Below are 15,011 nucleotides of genomic sequence, written 5' to 3'. Positions count from 1 at the left end.
ATATCAAAATTTGAGGTTGCTCAAGTCTCTTATGTAAAATGGTGTAGATCAACACATACAGTCAGCCCTCTGCATATGCGGATTCCCAACCTTGGTCTGAAAATAGTTTCAGTCTATGGTTGGTTGAATCTGCATACATGAAACTGAGACACAGAAGGCCGACTGTTTTTATTGAAGAAAATCCATATATAAGTGGACCCATGCAAGTTCAAACACATGTTGTTCAAGGGTCAACTGTATTTTAAAGGCATTTCCAACATGAAAACTCTTTCAAACGAATGAATTCTTAAACAAGTTAGCCCTTAGAAAGTAGGCTCAGTTGTAGCTGCCACACTTAATGTATCCTGCTAGAATTAATGTAAAAGTACAACTTAGTAATTTAGAATTTGTTTTATTTTAAATTTGCAATTTGTTTTCTATCTTTTGAAAATGTAAAAGGCACTTTGTTTATCAAAACAAATAAAAGGACTAAAATAACTGTGTTGTGAAATAATGGCATTGGACCTTCCAGACTTTTTTGACATTCCAGATCTTCTAGAGCAGAAATATAATGTGAGCCACATACGTAACTTTAAAGTTTCTAGTAGCTATGTTTTAAAAAGTGAAAAAAATAGGTGAAATAGTACATTTTTAACCTAATACATCTAAAATATTATCATTTCAACTTATAACCAATATGAAAACCCAATGAAATATAATCATTCTTTTCTTCCTATGAAGTGTTCAAAATCCAATGTGTTTTTTACATTATAGCATATCTCACTTCAGACTAGCCACATTTCTAAAGCTCAATAGCCCTATGCGGTCAGTGGCCACCATACTGGATAGTACAACTCTAGATATCTAGTTCCTTGAGCATCGAATTTATTTATTTATTTGTCATTTATTTTTTTAGGCAAGGCAACCCTTGGTTGACCTCACAGAGTGCAAGGACCTTGTCAGCTTACAATCCCTTATTTTTATTTATTTATTTTAACACCTACAGCGCCTGGTCTTCCTAGGTGGTCTCCCATCTAAGTACTAACCAGGCCCAACCCTGATAAGCTTCTGAGATCAGACAAGATCAGGACAAATTTAAGTCTTTTTTCAAATGTTTTCAATTATAAAAACTGTGGCACACCATGTCAGGTATTTTTGCCACAGCATCTCTGTGATATACATTTGCCACAAGCATTTTTGCCACATTACTGGTCACCTGCAAGGCAATTTTGCTGTAAAAACTATAAAATTACTGGTTGACTGTTTGTTTGTTGTTGTTGTCATTGTTTGGTTTCACTGCTCCATTGATGAAGTTCTTGCAGTTACTCATATTTTTATAGCGTATATAAATAAATGTTAGCTAACCCTCATGATGGTCTATATAGTAACAAGTAGATGTGGTGGTAGTCTTAAAATAGTGACCATTTCTTTCAGATGATGATGATTTGCCCCAGAAGTTGGTTTCTTATTTTGAAAGTGTGCTACATTGAGAGGAGATAGGGAGGCCAAGGGCCCTCTATGAGGGCACAAAATTAGTTGAACCCACATTTCTCACAGAATAAATATAAGTGTTTATTACAACCCACAAAATCAGTTATTTGTACAGTATTGCCATGAATCTACATACATTTTAAATATATTTGGATATTTTCTATTTTGCGATAGTGTTAATTTTGTTATGTATTTTTTCATGTTTCGTTATATCCTTTTTAATGTCTTTTACTTGTCATGATTTTATCTTTTTCATGGCAAATCGCCTTACAACCAATTAGTGGGTGAAAACACTACCAGCAAAGATACTTATGATGGCAAAAGTACTTAGAACTTGGGAGGTTAAATAACGTGACCAAAATCACACAGCAATTAAGTTATGTAAACAGTGTAGCTGTTTCAAATCAGCTGTTCTGTCTGACTCCGACCTTCGAGTAAGCTCTTCACTCTTTGGTCTTCTATTCTAATACTACTGCTCTGGAATATTATATACAGAGTCTAACATCATAGACGCAACCACTGTCAAAGCTAATGTAAATCAGCTACATCAGTAACAGCGCCTAGAACTTCTAATGAAGGAACTGCTATTGTAATGAGGGCTCTAAACTGATAAGTGCCACTCATTCTGATCCCAGTGGAAAAGTACTTTTATCTGGATCACTAAGAATGCCAAGGAACTGAATATTCACAGACCGAGAACGTGGAAGTAAGGAATCGTCTAACTTCAACTCCTTTCCACCAGTAGTGAATGAAAAGTGCCCATTTCACTGCATTTTTATCGATTAGTGACATTTTGAATAAAATATTTTACCAAATTGACTTATTCTTTTGGAAAAAGAATTTTAGTTGGGAAAAATACAAAAACACATGTGGATTGAACTACCGAATTCAGGATAATGGTTGTCTCTAAGAGGGTAAGAGTGGGACTACAGAAGAGCTCACAGAGAGTTGTATTTATAATTTCTTTTTTTTTTTATGGTGGGGGGAGTAATACCAAAGTTCTTTATATTATTCTCTACACAACTTTTGAATGTCGGCAAATATAAAACTTTTTTAATTCTCATTTTTAATTACACTCCCTGATTACTAGGTGAAGTAAAACATTTTTAATAGGTTGCTTCTCTTTTATTAACTGTCCATACCTTTTGTGAGTGTATCTATTGATATTGATATTTTTACCATCATTGCCATGATCCATTTATAGGCTGAGTTATGAGTCTTTTATTATCTTTTTTGCATATATTCCTTGCATCTTTAAGGAGTTAACAAGTAGATGCTGACTTCATCTAACATCATTAAAAAATACATTTTAGGAACAAACACAATTTGACCTGAATGCTTATTATTATCCTACATGTACATATTTTGGATACAGTATTTCAAGTATCATCTAAAACTAAAATCTTATCTCTGTACCAAGAAAAAATTTCGATGTTACCTTGAATCTCTTATAACTGTTTTAATTTACAAGAAACATTCACACTAATCAACATTACTGGATACATTCTTCCATCATAATTTTTAAAAAATTTTTAAAAGAGTTTATTTCAGCCAAACTGATGGCATATGCTGGGAAATAAGATCTAAAATGCTCTCCCATTACTTTTTTTTTTTTTTTTAAAGAAATGATAGGGGCTAAAGGTCTACTGATGGCAACCCAAGAGAGTCTTTTGAAGAAGAGAAATTATATTTTATTTTTTCTCTCTTGGGAAGAGGACCCATCTCTCAAACACTGTCAGAGAGAGGCACACATAAAGTAAATACTTAAACACAAGTAAACTTTAGGAACAAAACCACAACAAAAAACAGTTGGCAAAGTGACCACAATTAAACAAGTACACAAATATTTATTGAATGTTTCCATTTAAGTACAGAAAACAAGGGTAGTATATTTCAGAAATAACTCTCAGAATTAAACAGATTACAGTACTAACTTTATTAACACTGACACACAAAAAATTACCTTGCAAATAATCTGCCAGGTCTCCACCATTGCAATACTGATATATAAAAAAAAAATATTAATTAAAATAAGAACATCGATTCAAGATAAATTCAATCCATTATCATTTAATTTTAATTAAAAATTCATTTGTGTATAAAATAAATCTAATCTGAAAAACATTATAAGAGTTACAGAATCAAAACTTTTAATTTTATATTTCTTATGAAGTAGAATCTAAATCACTGAATTAATTTTATTAGAAATTTCAAATAATTATCTACTCTCCATTTTAAAGTACATAGTAATCAAAAGGAATTTGGAATAAATTAAACAGAAGCTTGTAAACTACCTACCTCCATCACCAGAAAGACAGAGTTGGGCAATTCCTGAAAAGTAAACAGATTAAATATCATTTAGATTAAAGAAAAAAGTAAGCACAAATTTTAAAAATGTTAATAAAAATACTATATTTGTTAATTACTAAACAAATAAAAAGAAATCACAAAATCCATTAGCAAGTGTAATTTTAAATCTCCAACACAATGATTTAAGCAGTTCAGCTTCAAAGTCAAATCAAGTTTTAATGATACTAATATAGTCATAAAGAAGTTTAATTCTGTTCATGGAAAGAACTAAAGAAAGATTCATCTTTCGGTTATGGTTATGGTTATTATAAATTTACCACTTTTGAAAAAAAAGAAGGATTCTCCAGTCCTCAGGGAAGCACATCTACTTTGGAAGTTTGATCTGGAGCAATGACTTGATAATCCCCTCTAGTAACAAATGCACAATCTGATTGCTAGAATATACAATCTAGGATGCTTAGTTTTTTGTTTTCCTGGTTTTTAAAAATGATTATTTGCAGGCAATACATTATCTGAGAATTATTGGCAATTCTCTTGAAGACATTTTATCATATCTTGGTAACAAACTGATTTCAAGGTACTGATTTGAGAAGTTTTGCCAAGTCTCTCAAATTCATATAGCTCTAGTTATGTTGCCTGGATAAGTAATTCAAAGACTTATTTGCTGATTCATCAATTACAATTTTATAATGTTGATTAAATTTTAAAGTGGACTTCTCTACAGTTTAACTTGAGCCAGTGTTCAAATGTGATTCGAGAGCCCTTCCAAGTAGCACTGGGCTTCCCCAAGGTCCTAAATTCAAGAATAAGGTGTTCTATGGGAAAACAAAAGGAGTAGGGCAGAAAGGGGGCAGGTCTAGGGCAGCACTAGTCAGAGTGAGGTTCAAGGCCAGCGCCAGTCAGCAAATCATTTAGTACTGGCTAAGAATGAAATAATTACAGAAATTAAACATTAGCATTTTTAAAGGTTTAAAGTAATTTAATAAAAAATTTTATGTCTGCTGAACCTAATAATAAAAACTTTAGATGTCTGTTTGGAGGTAGTTTTTATTTCATTTTCATAATAATTCATTTTTATTGGATTTTATAAAAGTATCAGTTCACACAGATTAGAAATAAAAACTGGTGCCTAACAACAGGTAGTTAGAACACTTCTGTGCAATGAGCAACACGAGGCTGCCACAGAGTGGTTTCACCATGTTCACCAAGGGTCTGAATGCCATAGTCAAGACCTGAATCAAATTATGTCCTGCAAGAAACTCAGTGACTTAGGATGATTTACTTCACTTATTTCTCCAGAGGACTAGATAAAAAATTAAAATACATCATGCCCAGTTCTTTGACCCCTGCCTCCCAAAGGTATGTAGAGGTTAAGAAGAATGGTGATGACTATAGTTCTCTGTTAAGGAGCAAGGAGCCACAGTCCTGCCCAAGCCGAATCACAGAATTAAGAGCCAGGATGCAAGACTAAAACAAATGCCTGGCTTCCCTAGCAGTAGCACTCCATGAGAAATCAGAAAGGAGGGAGAGAACAGTCAGCTCCCAGCAAGCTAGGAGAACAAGTATGTAAGAGATAAATACTTATTTTCTTTTATCATAAATAAAAACAAAAATACATTTCTAAAAGTGAAATTATCTAGTCTTAATCACAAAACCTGATCAAATGCAGACTGAACTACTGTATCATCCCTAAAAGTGCTAAGAAATCATTAAACATGTAAATCAAAAAATTTCTTAAGTATAAAGTGCAAAAATATCATCTCGAATCAGCATTATTTAATCATATAATAGCACCATATTCTAACTACTGAAGAGAAAAAAGAGCGAGGAATTTCTAAGGAGAGGCTAAACAGACATAAAGAACTTCTGTTCATTCAACATGAAGAAGTCAAATTCCTATTTTCGTATTCGGAATTTGAGGAGTATACACAACCACTTAGTTTTCTCTTATCAATTATTTACTCATAATAAGATGGAAAGAGAAATGATGTCCACTGTCTTAAACAAAACCAATCAAATTACCTATAAACAAATTGAAACTCAATTGGCACCAGGAAAGAACTTAAAGAGATACTTGTCAGGTCAGAAAGGCTGAGAAATAAGGCCAGTATAACCTGTGAGCCAGACCACCAAGGGTTTTTCAAAGCTGAACACATATTTACCCTCCTTTCCTAATAATAAGAAATCCTCAACTACTCCCCAGTGCATCCATCAACAAAATTAAACATAATGAATTTCACTGTATCATTTCCCTACTCAAACTCCTTAACAAATCTCCAAAAAGAAAAAAAAGGATATTATTATGAACGACTTTATGCTAATATCCCAAGATTTAGATGAAATGAACAAACTGAAAAACAATTTGAGGAAAAACACAACTTATTAAAACTGACAAGAAATAGAAAATTTAAAAAGGCCCATATCCATTAAAGAAACTGAATTATAATTTAAAACTTTTCCACAAAGAAATTCTTCCTAAATTTCAGTGTAATCCAAATCAAAATCCAAGAAGGTTTTGTGCATGTGTGGAAAATGACAAGCTAATTCTAAAATTATATGGAAATGCAAAAGGCCAAGAATAACTAAATATAATCTAGAAAAAAAAAAACTTGGAAAACTTATACTACTAGGTAGCAAGACTTACTATAAAACTACAGTAAGAAAAACAGCTAGGTAAAGGCTAAGGAGACAGAAAAGAGATCCTAGAAACAGGCCCACACATATGTGGTTACTAATTTGTGACAAAACAGACACTACAGTACAAAAGGGCCTGGTCAGTAAATGGATCAATTGGCTATCCATTTGTAAAAGTAAATGAATCTTGAATCTACCCTATGCCACACACAAAAATCATTTCCAGGTAGATTACAAAGTTAAATGTGAAAGATAAATTAATGGCTCTGGGAAAAAAAAACATAAGAGAATATCTTCATGATCCTGGTATAGGCAACGTTTTCTTAAGTATGACACAAAGGCACTAAATACAAAAGAAACAAACTGGACTACATTAAAGTTAAGAATTTCTATTCATCAAAATAAACCATTAAGATAGTAAAAGGCAAGTCACAGCATGGGTAAGTCATTTACAACACATATATCTGACAAAGAACTCATATCCACAATACATAAAGAGCTCTCAACAAATTAATAACAAAAAGACAACCCAACAGAAAAACAGGCAAGAGACATACAGAGGAATTTCAAAAAGAAGACATTTAAATGACCAATAAACTTACAAAAGATGTTCAAATCAGCAGTCATGAGGAAAACACTAATTAAAATCATAATAAGATACTTCACCAGAATGACTAACATTGTCAAGTTTTGGCAAAGATGTGAAAAAACTGGAACTATCAATCACTTGGTGGGAATGTAAACCGATATACTGGCAGTATTTACTAAAGCTGGGCCTGCACATACCCCATGAACCAGAAATTCCTCTCCTAATGATTATCTCTTTTAAGACCAATTTCAACAAGGAGGAACAGTGAAAGAAGGAAAACCGAAGGAAAAACCACAACAACAAGGAATATTTATTGCTTCTACCTAGCCTCTTAATTCCAGGAGGCATTGGGGTGGGGGGAACACAACAGTGGTTTCCTCCGGAAAAGCAAAAAAGAGGTATGAGAAGAGGACATCTCTTATATTTTATATATTGCTAGACCACTTGAATCATATTCCCACTGAGGGCCTATTATTTTTGTAATTTAAAAAATAATAACAATAAAGTGAATTTTAAAAGTTTGGTAGCTTGAGCAGATGGTTTTCTCCAACGGAACTCAAAGATACAGAAGTGGAGAACTATAAAGTAAAAATTAAACAGCGAATAAATGGCAAGAGAAGTATTCAAAGAAATATTTGTGGCTCCTAAGACCCATACCTCACATTTTTCTACTTTTCCTAATTCATTCTCTACACCTCATGTGACTCCTATGGGTTACCTCATAGGAAAAAAGGAAAGAAACACCATTTTAGCAGTCCCCTTGGGGTTACCTGGTACTATAGACAGCCTCATAGCATCCTATGAGTAAACAAGGTTGGATTGCTATCCCCACTTTTCTTAGGGGGTGATATTAAAAATGAAAAAGAAGTGGTTTGCTCAACATCCTAAATTGAGTTTGATATAAAAACAGTACTCAGGTTTCCTTATTTCCATCCAGGACTCTTCCTCTTAGATGATGCAAAATACAATGTACGAAAGCCAGTTCTTGCTTACTGACCTGACACAAACCAATATAGGTTTGTAGAAAACCCTTTTCCTTAACCTGCATCTTAATAATACTAACTACACTAAAGGTTTCAAAAATATTCAAAACTTTTGTGATGTTGTTATTTATAATAAGAAATATGTATTTGGTCCACAAAGCTGTTCCTGGCACAGGGCTCCTAAAAGGAATTTCCTAAGAGATGAGAGCAATAAAAGTCTTTTATTATGTTAATAACAAGTTTTGAAAAGCTAAGGACAGGGGTAGGGGAGGAAGGGGGTAAACTGGTTGCCTGAACCAACCTCAAGATTAGAGGGTTAGAACTTTCAATCCCACCCCTGACTATGGAAAGCAGAGAAGGCTAGAGATTGAGTCCAATCACCAATGGCCAATGATTTAATCAACAGTGCCTATATGATAAAGCCTCCATAAATGCCCAAAAGAAGAGGCTTCCAAGAGCTTTCAGGTTTAGTGAACATATGGAGGACCAATGAGAGCGGCATGCCCAAAGAGCAAGCATACCTTGCCCTATGCATGTCTTCCATCTGGCAGTTCCTGAGTTACATCCTTTTATAGTAAATGGGTAATCTCGTAAATAATATGTTTCTCTGAGTTCTGTCAGCTGCTCTAGCAAATTAATTGAACCCAAAGAGATGGTCCTGGGAACCTCCTTAATGCAAGTTGGTCAGAAGCAGGAATTTCTGGATCACAGGGTATGTGCAGGCCTAGCTTTAGCAGATCCTGCCGGTAACAACCTGAACTTTCAATCAGTGTCTCAAAGGAATGCAGTGGCAGTCTTGTGGGACTGGGCCCTTAACCTGTGTGATCTGATGCTACTAACTCCAGGTACGTAGTGTCAGAATTAGGTTAATTGCCTGGTAGTACTGGGAAAAAACATAAATTGATAACTAAGTACCCACCTAATCTGAACCTGATTTACCCATAATTCTTCAAATTGCTTAAGTCCTAACTCTTTTTAACAGTCCTACAGAAGATATAATCCTCTTTTACAGTAATAGTCAAAAACAGGTAAAAGTTTGGGATAATTTTCTGGAAAATTAGTGAATTCACTCTATCACTCTTTTGCACATAAATAAATTCCAGAGATCAAACATGTAAATATAAAAAAATTAAACCATAAATACTATAAGAAAACATGGGGGATCATTTTTATAATCTCAAGATGGAGAATCCCTAACATGACATGAAACCTAGAGGTTATGAAAGAGCAGATAAATTTCACTATGTAAGAACTTCCTTCTATCAAAAAGGGGCTAAAATAAAACCAAAAAGAAAGAGAAAAAAAATTGGAGAAATCATTTCAGTACAAAGAGATATCAACTCTGACTTGCACTTTTTGACCTCCCATAGCCTAAGTATCAGAGTTTATAAACTCAGTCTTCTAAACATCTCGCCAATCTGTCCAGGCCTTTCCATTTCCACTGGTACCATCACCCACCCAAACACTTCCTACATGGTGGCCCCAAATCCACTCCTGCCCATTCTCCACAGAGTAGCAGGTGTTTTATGTATTCAAATAAACTCCTATGCCAATTAATTTATAATGGAGAATATTCCTTTCTCTAACTACAACGGTTAAGTATAAGACTCAGATATATGTACTCCCTTACTGGCATAAAAGTATCAGCAACGCTAATTCATAATCAGAAAATTACCCAATGATTATAGAAAGAAAGCAAAAGTGGGCACTCTTCCCACCCCCCCCAAAAAAGAAAATTACTTTATTTCTTATTAAAAATTCTTATTGCAAAAACTTAAGATACATAAAATTTGAAAGAAGTTTTAAAAATCAACTTTATCTCACCATCTGAAAGAAAGCCATATTAACATTAGCAATCATGCTTTCATGCATCTATACACACGCTCATACCCAAAGGAAGCATGTACTTGCTGAGTTTTTTTATTTTAATATAATCCATTTCCACCTTTTTGCTTCTCTTCACCTCTCCAAGAGGCCAATGTTTACATCTGGCCAATCTGTCCAGGTATGTATCCTTCCATACCCTTTTCCTGCTCATACAATCATAAGTTAAACACACATACATTTTATTTTGAAAAAAATGGGATATAATAAAGAAATGTCTGAATTTTGTTTTCCTCACTCAATAATACATCATGGAAATCCCTCCCGGTCAACTGTATATATGTAACTTTTTAATAACTGATTATTTCACTGCTTATTGAATCATTCTTTTACTAAGAAGCATCAACTTCTTTTCAGTTTTGCCCACTGTAAGCAATGCTACAGTGACCAGATATCTCAATTCTCATGCTTCTATGGCTATGAGATAGATGCCAGGAATCTGGGTTGCTTAGTAAAAAGGGTATGTATTTCTCCTAACGTCAACAGGTATTTCTCTTCATTCAAATATTTTTTAACTACCTGCTATATATATAAGACATTATCCTAGGCATTGAGGATATAGCAATAAACCAAAAGAGTTAAATGCCCTGTTCTCTTAAAGCTTACATTCTAAGAGAGACAGTTCAGGTGAAAGACAACGAACAAGTATATAGAGTATGTTAGAAGGTTATAAAGTGCTTTAAAAAAAAAAAGTAGGGAAGGAGGATTGTGTGGGTGAAGGGGCTGCAATTTTATTTAGAGTGGCTAAAGAAAGCTTCAATGAAAACAATGTTTGAGTAAAAACCTAAAGAAGATCGGACTATATCTGCATATTCTACAGAGCTATAGATACATCTGCACTTGGAAGAGGAAGATCCCAGACAAAAGGAAAAAGGGAGCAATGGACTATAGTATAGAGTGCGTCAGGAACCACAAGGAGGCCCAAGTGGATGGAGCAGAAGCAGCACGGTGCAGAGGAGATGGAGTTGGAGATAACGGTTTGGCTTCTACTTAAGGAAATGGGGAGCCACAACAGGAGTCTGAGCAGAGGAGCAACATGCTCTGACTTGCATTACTAGGATTACTTTGATTGCTATGTGTTGTTTTAAATATTCTTCAGGGTATGGAAGCAAATTATTGCCAGACAGCATTCCCAAATACTCTAATACACATTTCTACAAGGGATACATGAGAATATTTTACACCTCCTCCTCAATTCTACCACTTAGAATTATTGCACTTTTCAATTTTGCAAACAGGGAGAGAAGTGACATCTTACTGTTACTTTAATTTATACTTCCCTACTTGTTCATGAATATCATTTCATATATTTATTAGCCATTTTGATTTCTCTTATGATAACCAGCCATTTATGTCCTTTGCTTACTTTCTCTTTGGGTTGCCTTTTCCTTATCAATTTGTAAGAGGATTTACATGTTTTATTTTTTCCCCTTTTTAATTCCCTCCCCTCCCTCACTTTCACCCCTGAACTATGGATGTTGCCATTTCCCCTTAATAAGTAGATCTCTGAAGGCATGGCATCTCCTCCTACACACTCACAGCACACCTGGCGCCTGACACCCCCGGCGCACTAGGCGGGGCTTGGCACACTCTGGGGGCCTGGCGCACCCCGGGTATGGTCCGTGGTTCCACCTGGGGCATGAGCCCAGGACCTTCTGCATGTAAAGCAGAAGTGCTAACCACTACACTATGGAGCCGCCTCCGGGTTTATATGTTTTAGATACTATGTTATCTGTTGTGTTGTAAATATTTTGTTATATTATTTATCAATTGTAATTTTTTGCATTTTATTATGGTATAATTTACATACGCTAAAATGCACAGATTTAAATGTACAATTCACTGAGTTGTGACAAATGTATACAACCATGTAACTACCCTTATAATCAAAATACAAACCCAGATAGTTCCATCATGACCCTTTGCCATAAATCTCAGCTACCAAGAGGCAACCTATGTTCTGCTTTCCCTGATTTCTATCACCCTAGCTAAGCTGTCTCTTCTTAAAGTCACAAAAATAGAATCATATAGTAACTGAATATAGTGGCTTCTTTTTCTGAATATAATGTTTGAGATTCATATGTTATGACATATATCAAGTTTGTTCATTTTTATGGCTGTCAATTTGTTCATGGTATTTATTTGCCATAAAATAGCTTCTGAGTTTCCTGATTTAAAATATCTATCTCTTGGACTATATATAGTTATCTAAATATTATTCTAAGATTGTTTACTTTGTACATGTAAGCCTTTAATTCATTTGGAAATTATTTTGGAAAATGATGAAAATAGGGATCCAACTTTATTTTTCTCAGATGTCTCAGTTTTGCCAGCACCATCTACTAAATGAATCATCTTTTTCTCACTATTCTAAAAATTCCCAAGTGGATATTTATCCATATCACTGACAATCATGAAGTTAAGTACTCCTAACTGACAATACTTATCTCATGCCCAGAATGTTCAAAGATATGCATCTTTCGAAAAACAGACACGAAATCACTCTTCCATTTTCAAAACTCTTCGATGGCTTTGCATTGTCCTTAGAATAAAGATCTCAGGTGGACCATGCAAACCTCTCCAGCATCATCTAACCCCACTCTCTCCCTCACTCCCGTACTCCCATCACACTGGCCTTCTTCCAGTTCCTCAAATTCTGATCTTTCCTGTCTGATCTTCACAGAAGGCCTCAACTGCTTGGGAAGCTTACTTGCTCTTCTCTTACCTACCAGAGCCTAGCCTTCTCTCACTCTTCCATCAAGTCTGTTTAAATATCCTTTATTCAGATGGTCTTCCCTAGCTGCACAAAAAGAGTTGCCCTACTCCCCTAACCCCTATGTTTCCTCCAAGTCTCTCCCATACTTCTCCCTTACAGCACTGTGCACACTTCGAATTAGTTAAATATTTGCTTCATGTTATCTTCCCCAATTATACTACTGTAAGTTCCACAAGGGCAAGAACCATTTCTATTTTGTTCACCACTATATTCCTGTACATCTCATTAACTGTCTCAAGAAATACTAATCACAAAGAAGTCAGTAAGAAAAATGAACACAAAAGAAGCATCGCAGAATAGCAACAGAAAAGTCACAGAAATACAAAAAGGCAAATAAAACTTGAAGATGCTCAGTGCACTAACGATTAATGAAATAAAAAATAAAACTTAAAATATCTTATTTTCCTCCTACGAGACTGTCAAGAAAAGAAAAAAAAAACCATACGTCATTATTTGTCAAAATACATTGGCACAACCTTCTGGAAGGCAACATGGTAACTAAGCAATTCCATGTCAAAAAATTTATTCTATAGAAACCTTCATACAAATAAGCAAAGATGCATGTACACAGCTTTCTCTGCAGCAGTTTCTAATGCAGAAAAATAAGAAACATCTCAAAAGGGTGCAATCAGGTTTTAAGTAAATAAATTATCATTTAGCTCTACAGTACTATACTGATATGAAAAGGTATCCAAGATACATTAAGTTCAATAAAACAAGTTGCATTTCTGTAAAAATGCTATTAATAAGTTTCTCACAATGAAAAGCTTAAAAAACTAAATAAAAATGACTACAGATTCATATATGTATTTTAAAAACTCTAAAAGAAATATAACAAACAGTGGTTGTATCTGGGAATTGCCATTTCTATTCTAATTTATTCATTTTGATAATATTTAACTATTTTAACTATGAACATATATCACTTTTATAATTAGGGAAAATTTTTTTTTTTTTTTTTTTTTGTTAGGCACCCCAAGCACAGCAGTATCAGCAGCTGGCCTGTTAGCAGCTTAGCCTCTCTCAAGCACTAGCAAATCCAGCACAAGTAAAGAGAATCCACAGATCACTTTGTAGCTCACACCAAGTGGCCCTGGGTAGGGCACAGGTAGTGGTTGACCTTGGCCTGCAACAGAGCCTCTCTCAAGAGGCCTCAGAACCAACACATCCAGTGCCAGTTTCAGACATCAGAGCACCACCCAACCACCACCACATACGATACACCCAGAGAGCAAACTGGGCAGGCACCAGAGCCCCACTAAAGCGAAGCTTGCTATGTAGGGTCAGCCCCTGCACAACAGGTCCTCCACTGTAGTCACAGCTAGTCCTCACAACCAATCAGCCTGAGGGTCAATCTCGCCCACTGACATGCAAACAGCAACCAAGGCTCAAGTACAACTGGAGGGCACAAACAACCCACACAAGGGACACACCTGGAACACCCTGCTCAGGTGACCAGAAAGACTGTGCCACTGAGCCCCCACAGGACACCTACTACATAAGACCACTCTTCTAAGACCAGGAGACACAGTAGTTCTGCATATACACAGAAACAAAAAAGGGGAGGCAGACAAAATGAGGAGACAAAGAAACATGTCCCAAATGAAAGAACAGGACAAAACAAAACAAACAAACAAAAAAAACCCACTAAATAAAATGGAGACAAGCAATCTACCAAATGCAGAATTCAAAACACTGGTTATAAGGATGCTCAATGAACTTAAGGAAAAAATAGATTATCTCAGTGAAAACCTCAACAAAGAGACAGGAAAAAGAAAAATAGAAAATCATAAAAAAGAACCAGTCAGAAATGAAGAATATACTAACTAAAATGAAGGATAACTTGAAGGAATCAACAGTAGATAGAAGAAGCAGAGGATCAAATCTCTGATTTGGAAGATAAGGCAGCAGAAAATATGCAATTAGAACAGCAAAAAGAAAAATGAATTTTATAAAATGAGGATAGTTTAAGGGACCTCTGAGACAACATCAAGTGTACCAACATTTGCATCACAGGGGTACCACAAGAAGAGAGAACAAGGATTGGAAAACCTATTTGAAGAAATAATGATGGAAAATTTCCCTAACCTGGTGAAGGAAATACATACCAACCCAAGAAGTGCAGAGTCCCAAACAAGAGGAACCCAAAGAGGCACACACCAGGACACACCAAATGCCAAAGGTAAAAAACAAAAAGAATCTTAAAGGCAGTAAGAGAAAAACAGTTACCTATAAGGGAGCTCCATAAGACTGTCAGCTGATTTCCCAAAAGAAACTTTGTAGGCCAGAAGGGATCAGAATGAAATATTCAAAGTGATAAAAAGCAAGGACCAAAACCAATATTAATCTACCCAGCAAAGCTATC

The 15,011-nt window shown here is 35.0% G+C and overlaps 1 protein-coding gene across 1 annotated transcript in view; it reads right to left on the bottom strand.

Moving 5' to 3' along the window:
• Positions 1 to 15,011, bottom strand: part of ULK2 (unc-51 like autophagy activating kinase 2) — a 101,357-nt gene that overhangs the window by 80,149 nt on the left and 6,197 nt on the right. The window contains exons 4-5 of the mRNA XM_023529854.1: positions 3,769 to 3,801; positions 3,434 to 3,470 (exon numbers count right to left, since the gene is read on the bottom strand). Coding sequence (XP_023385622.1) covers positions 3,434 to 3,470; positions 3,769 to 3,801 — 70 coding nt within the window. The remainder of the gene's footprint in view (positions 1 to 3,433; positions 3,471 to 3,768; positions 3,802 to 15,011) is intronic.

Source organism: Pteropus vampyrus, unplaced genomic scaffold, assembly GCF_000151845.1.
Source record: "Pteropus vampyrus isolate Shadow unplaced genomic scaffold, Pvam_2.0 Scaffold44, whole genome shotgun sequence".
NCBI lineage: Eukaryota > Metazoa > Chordata > Mammalia > Chiroptera > Pteropodidae > Pteropus > Pteropus vampyrus.
Note: the sequence above shows the minus strand (reverse complement) of the source record. Positions and strands in the feature narration are given on the sequence as shown.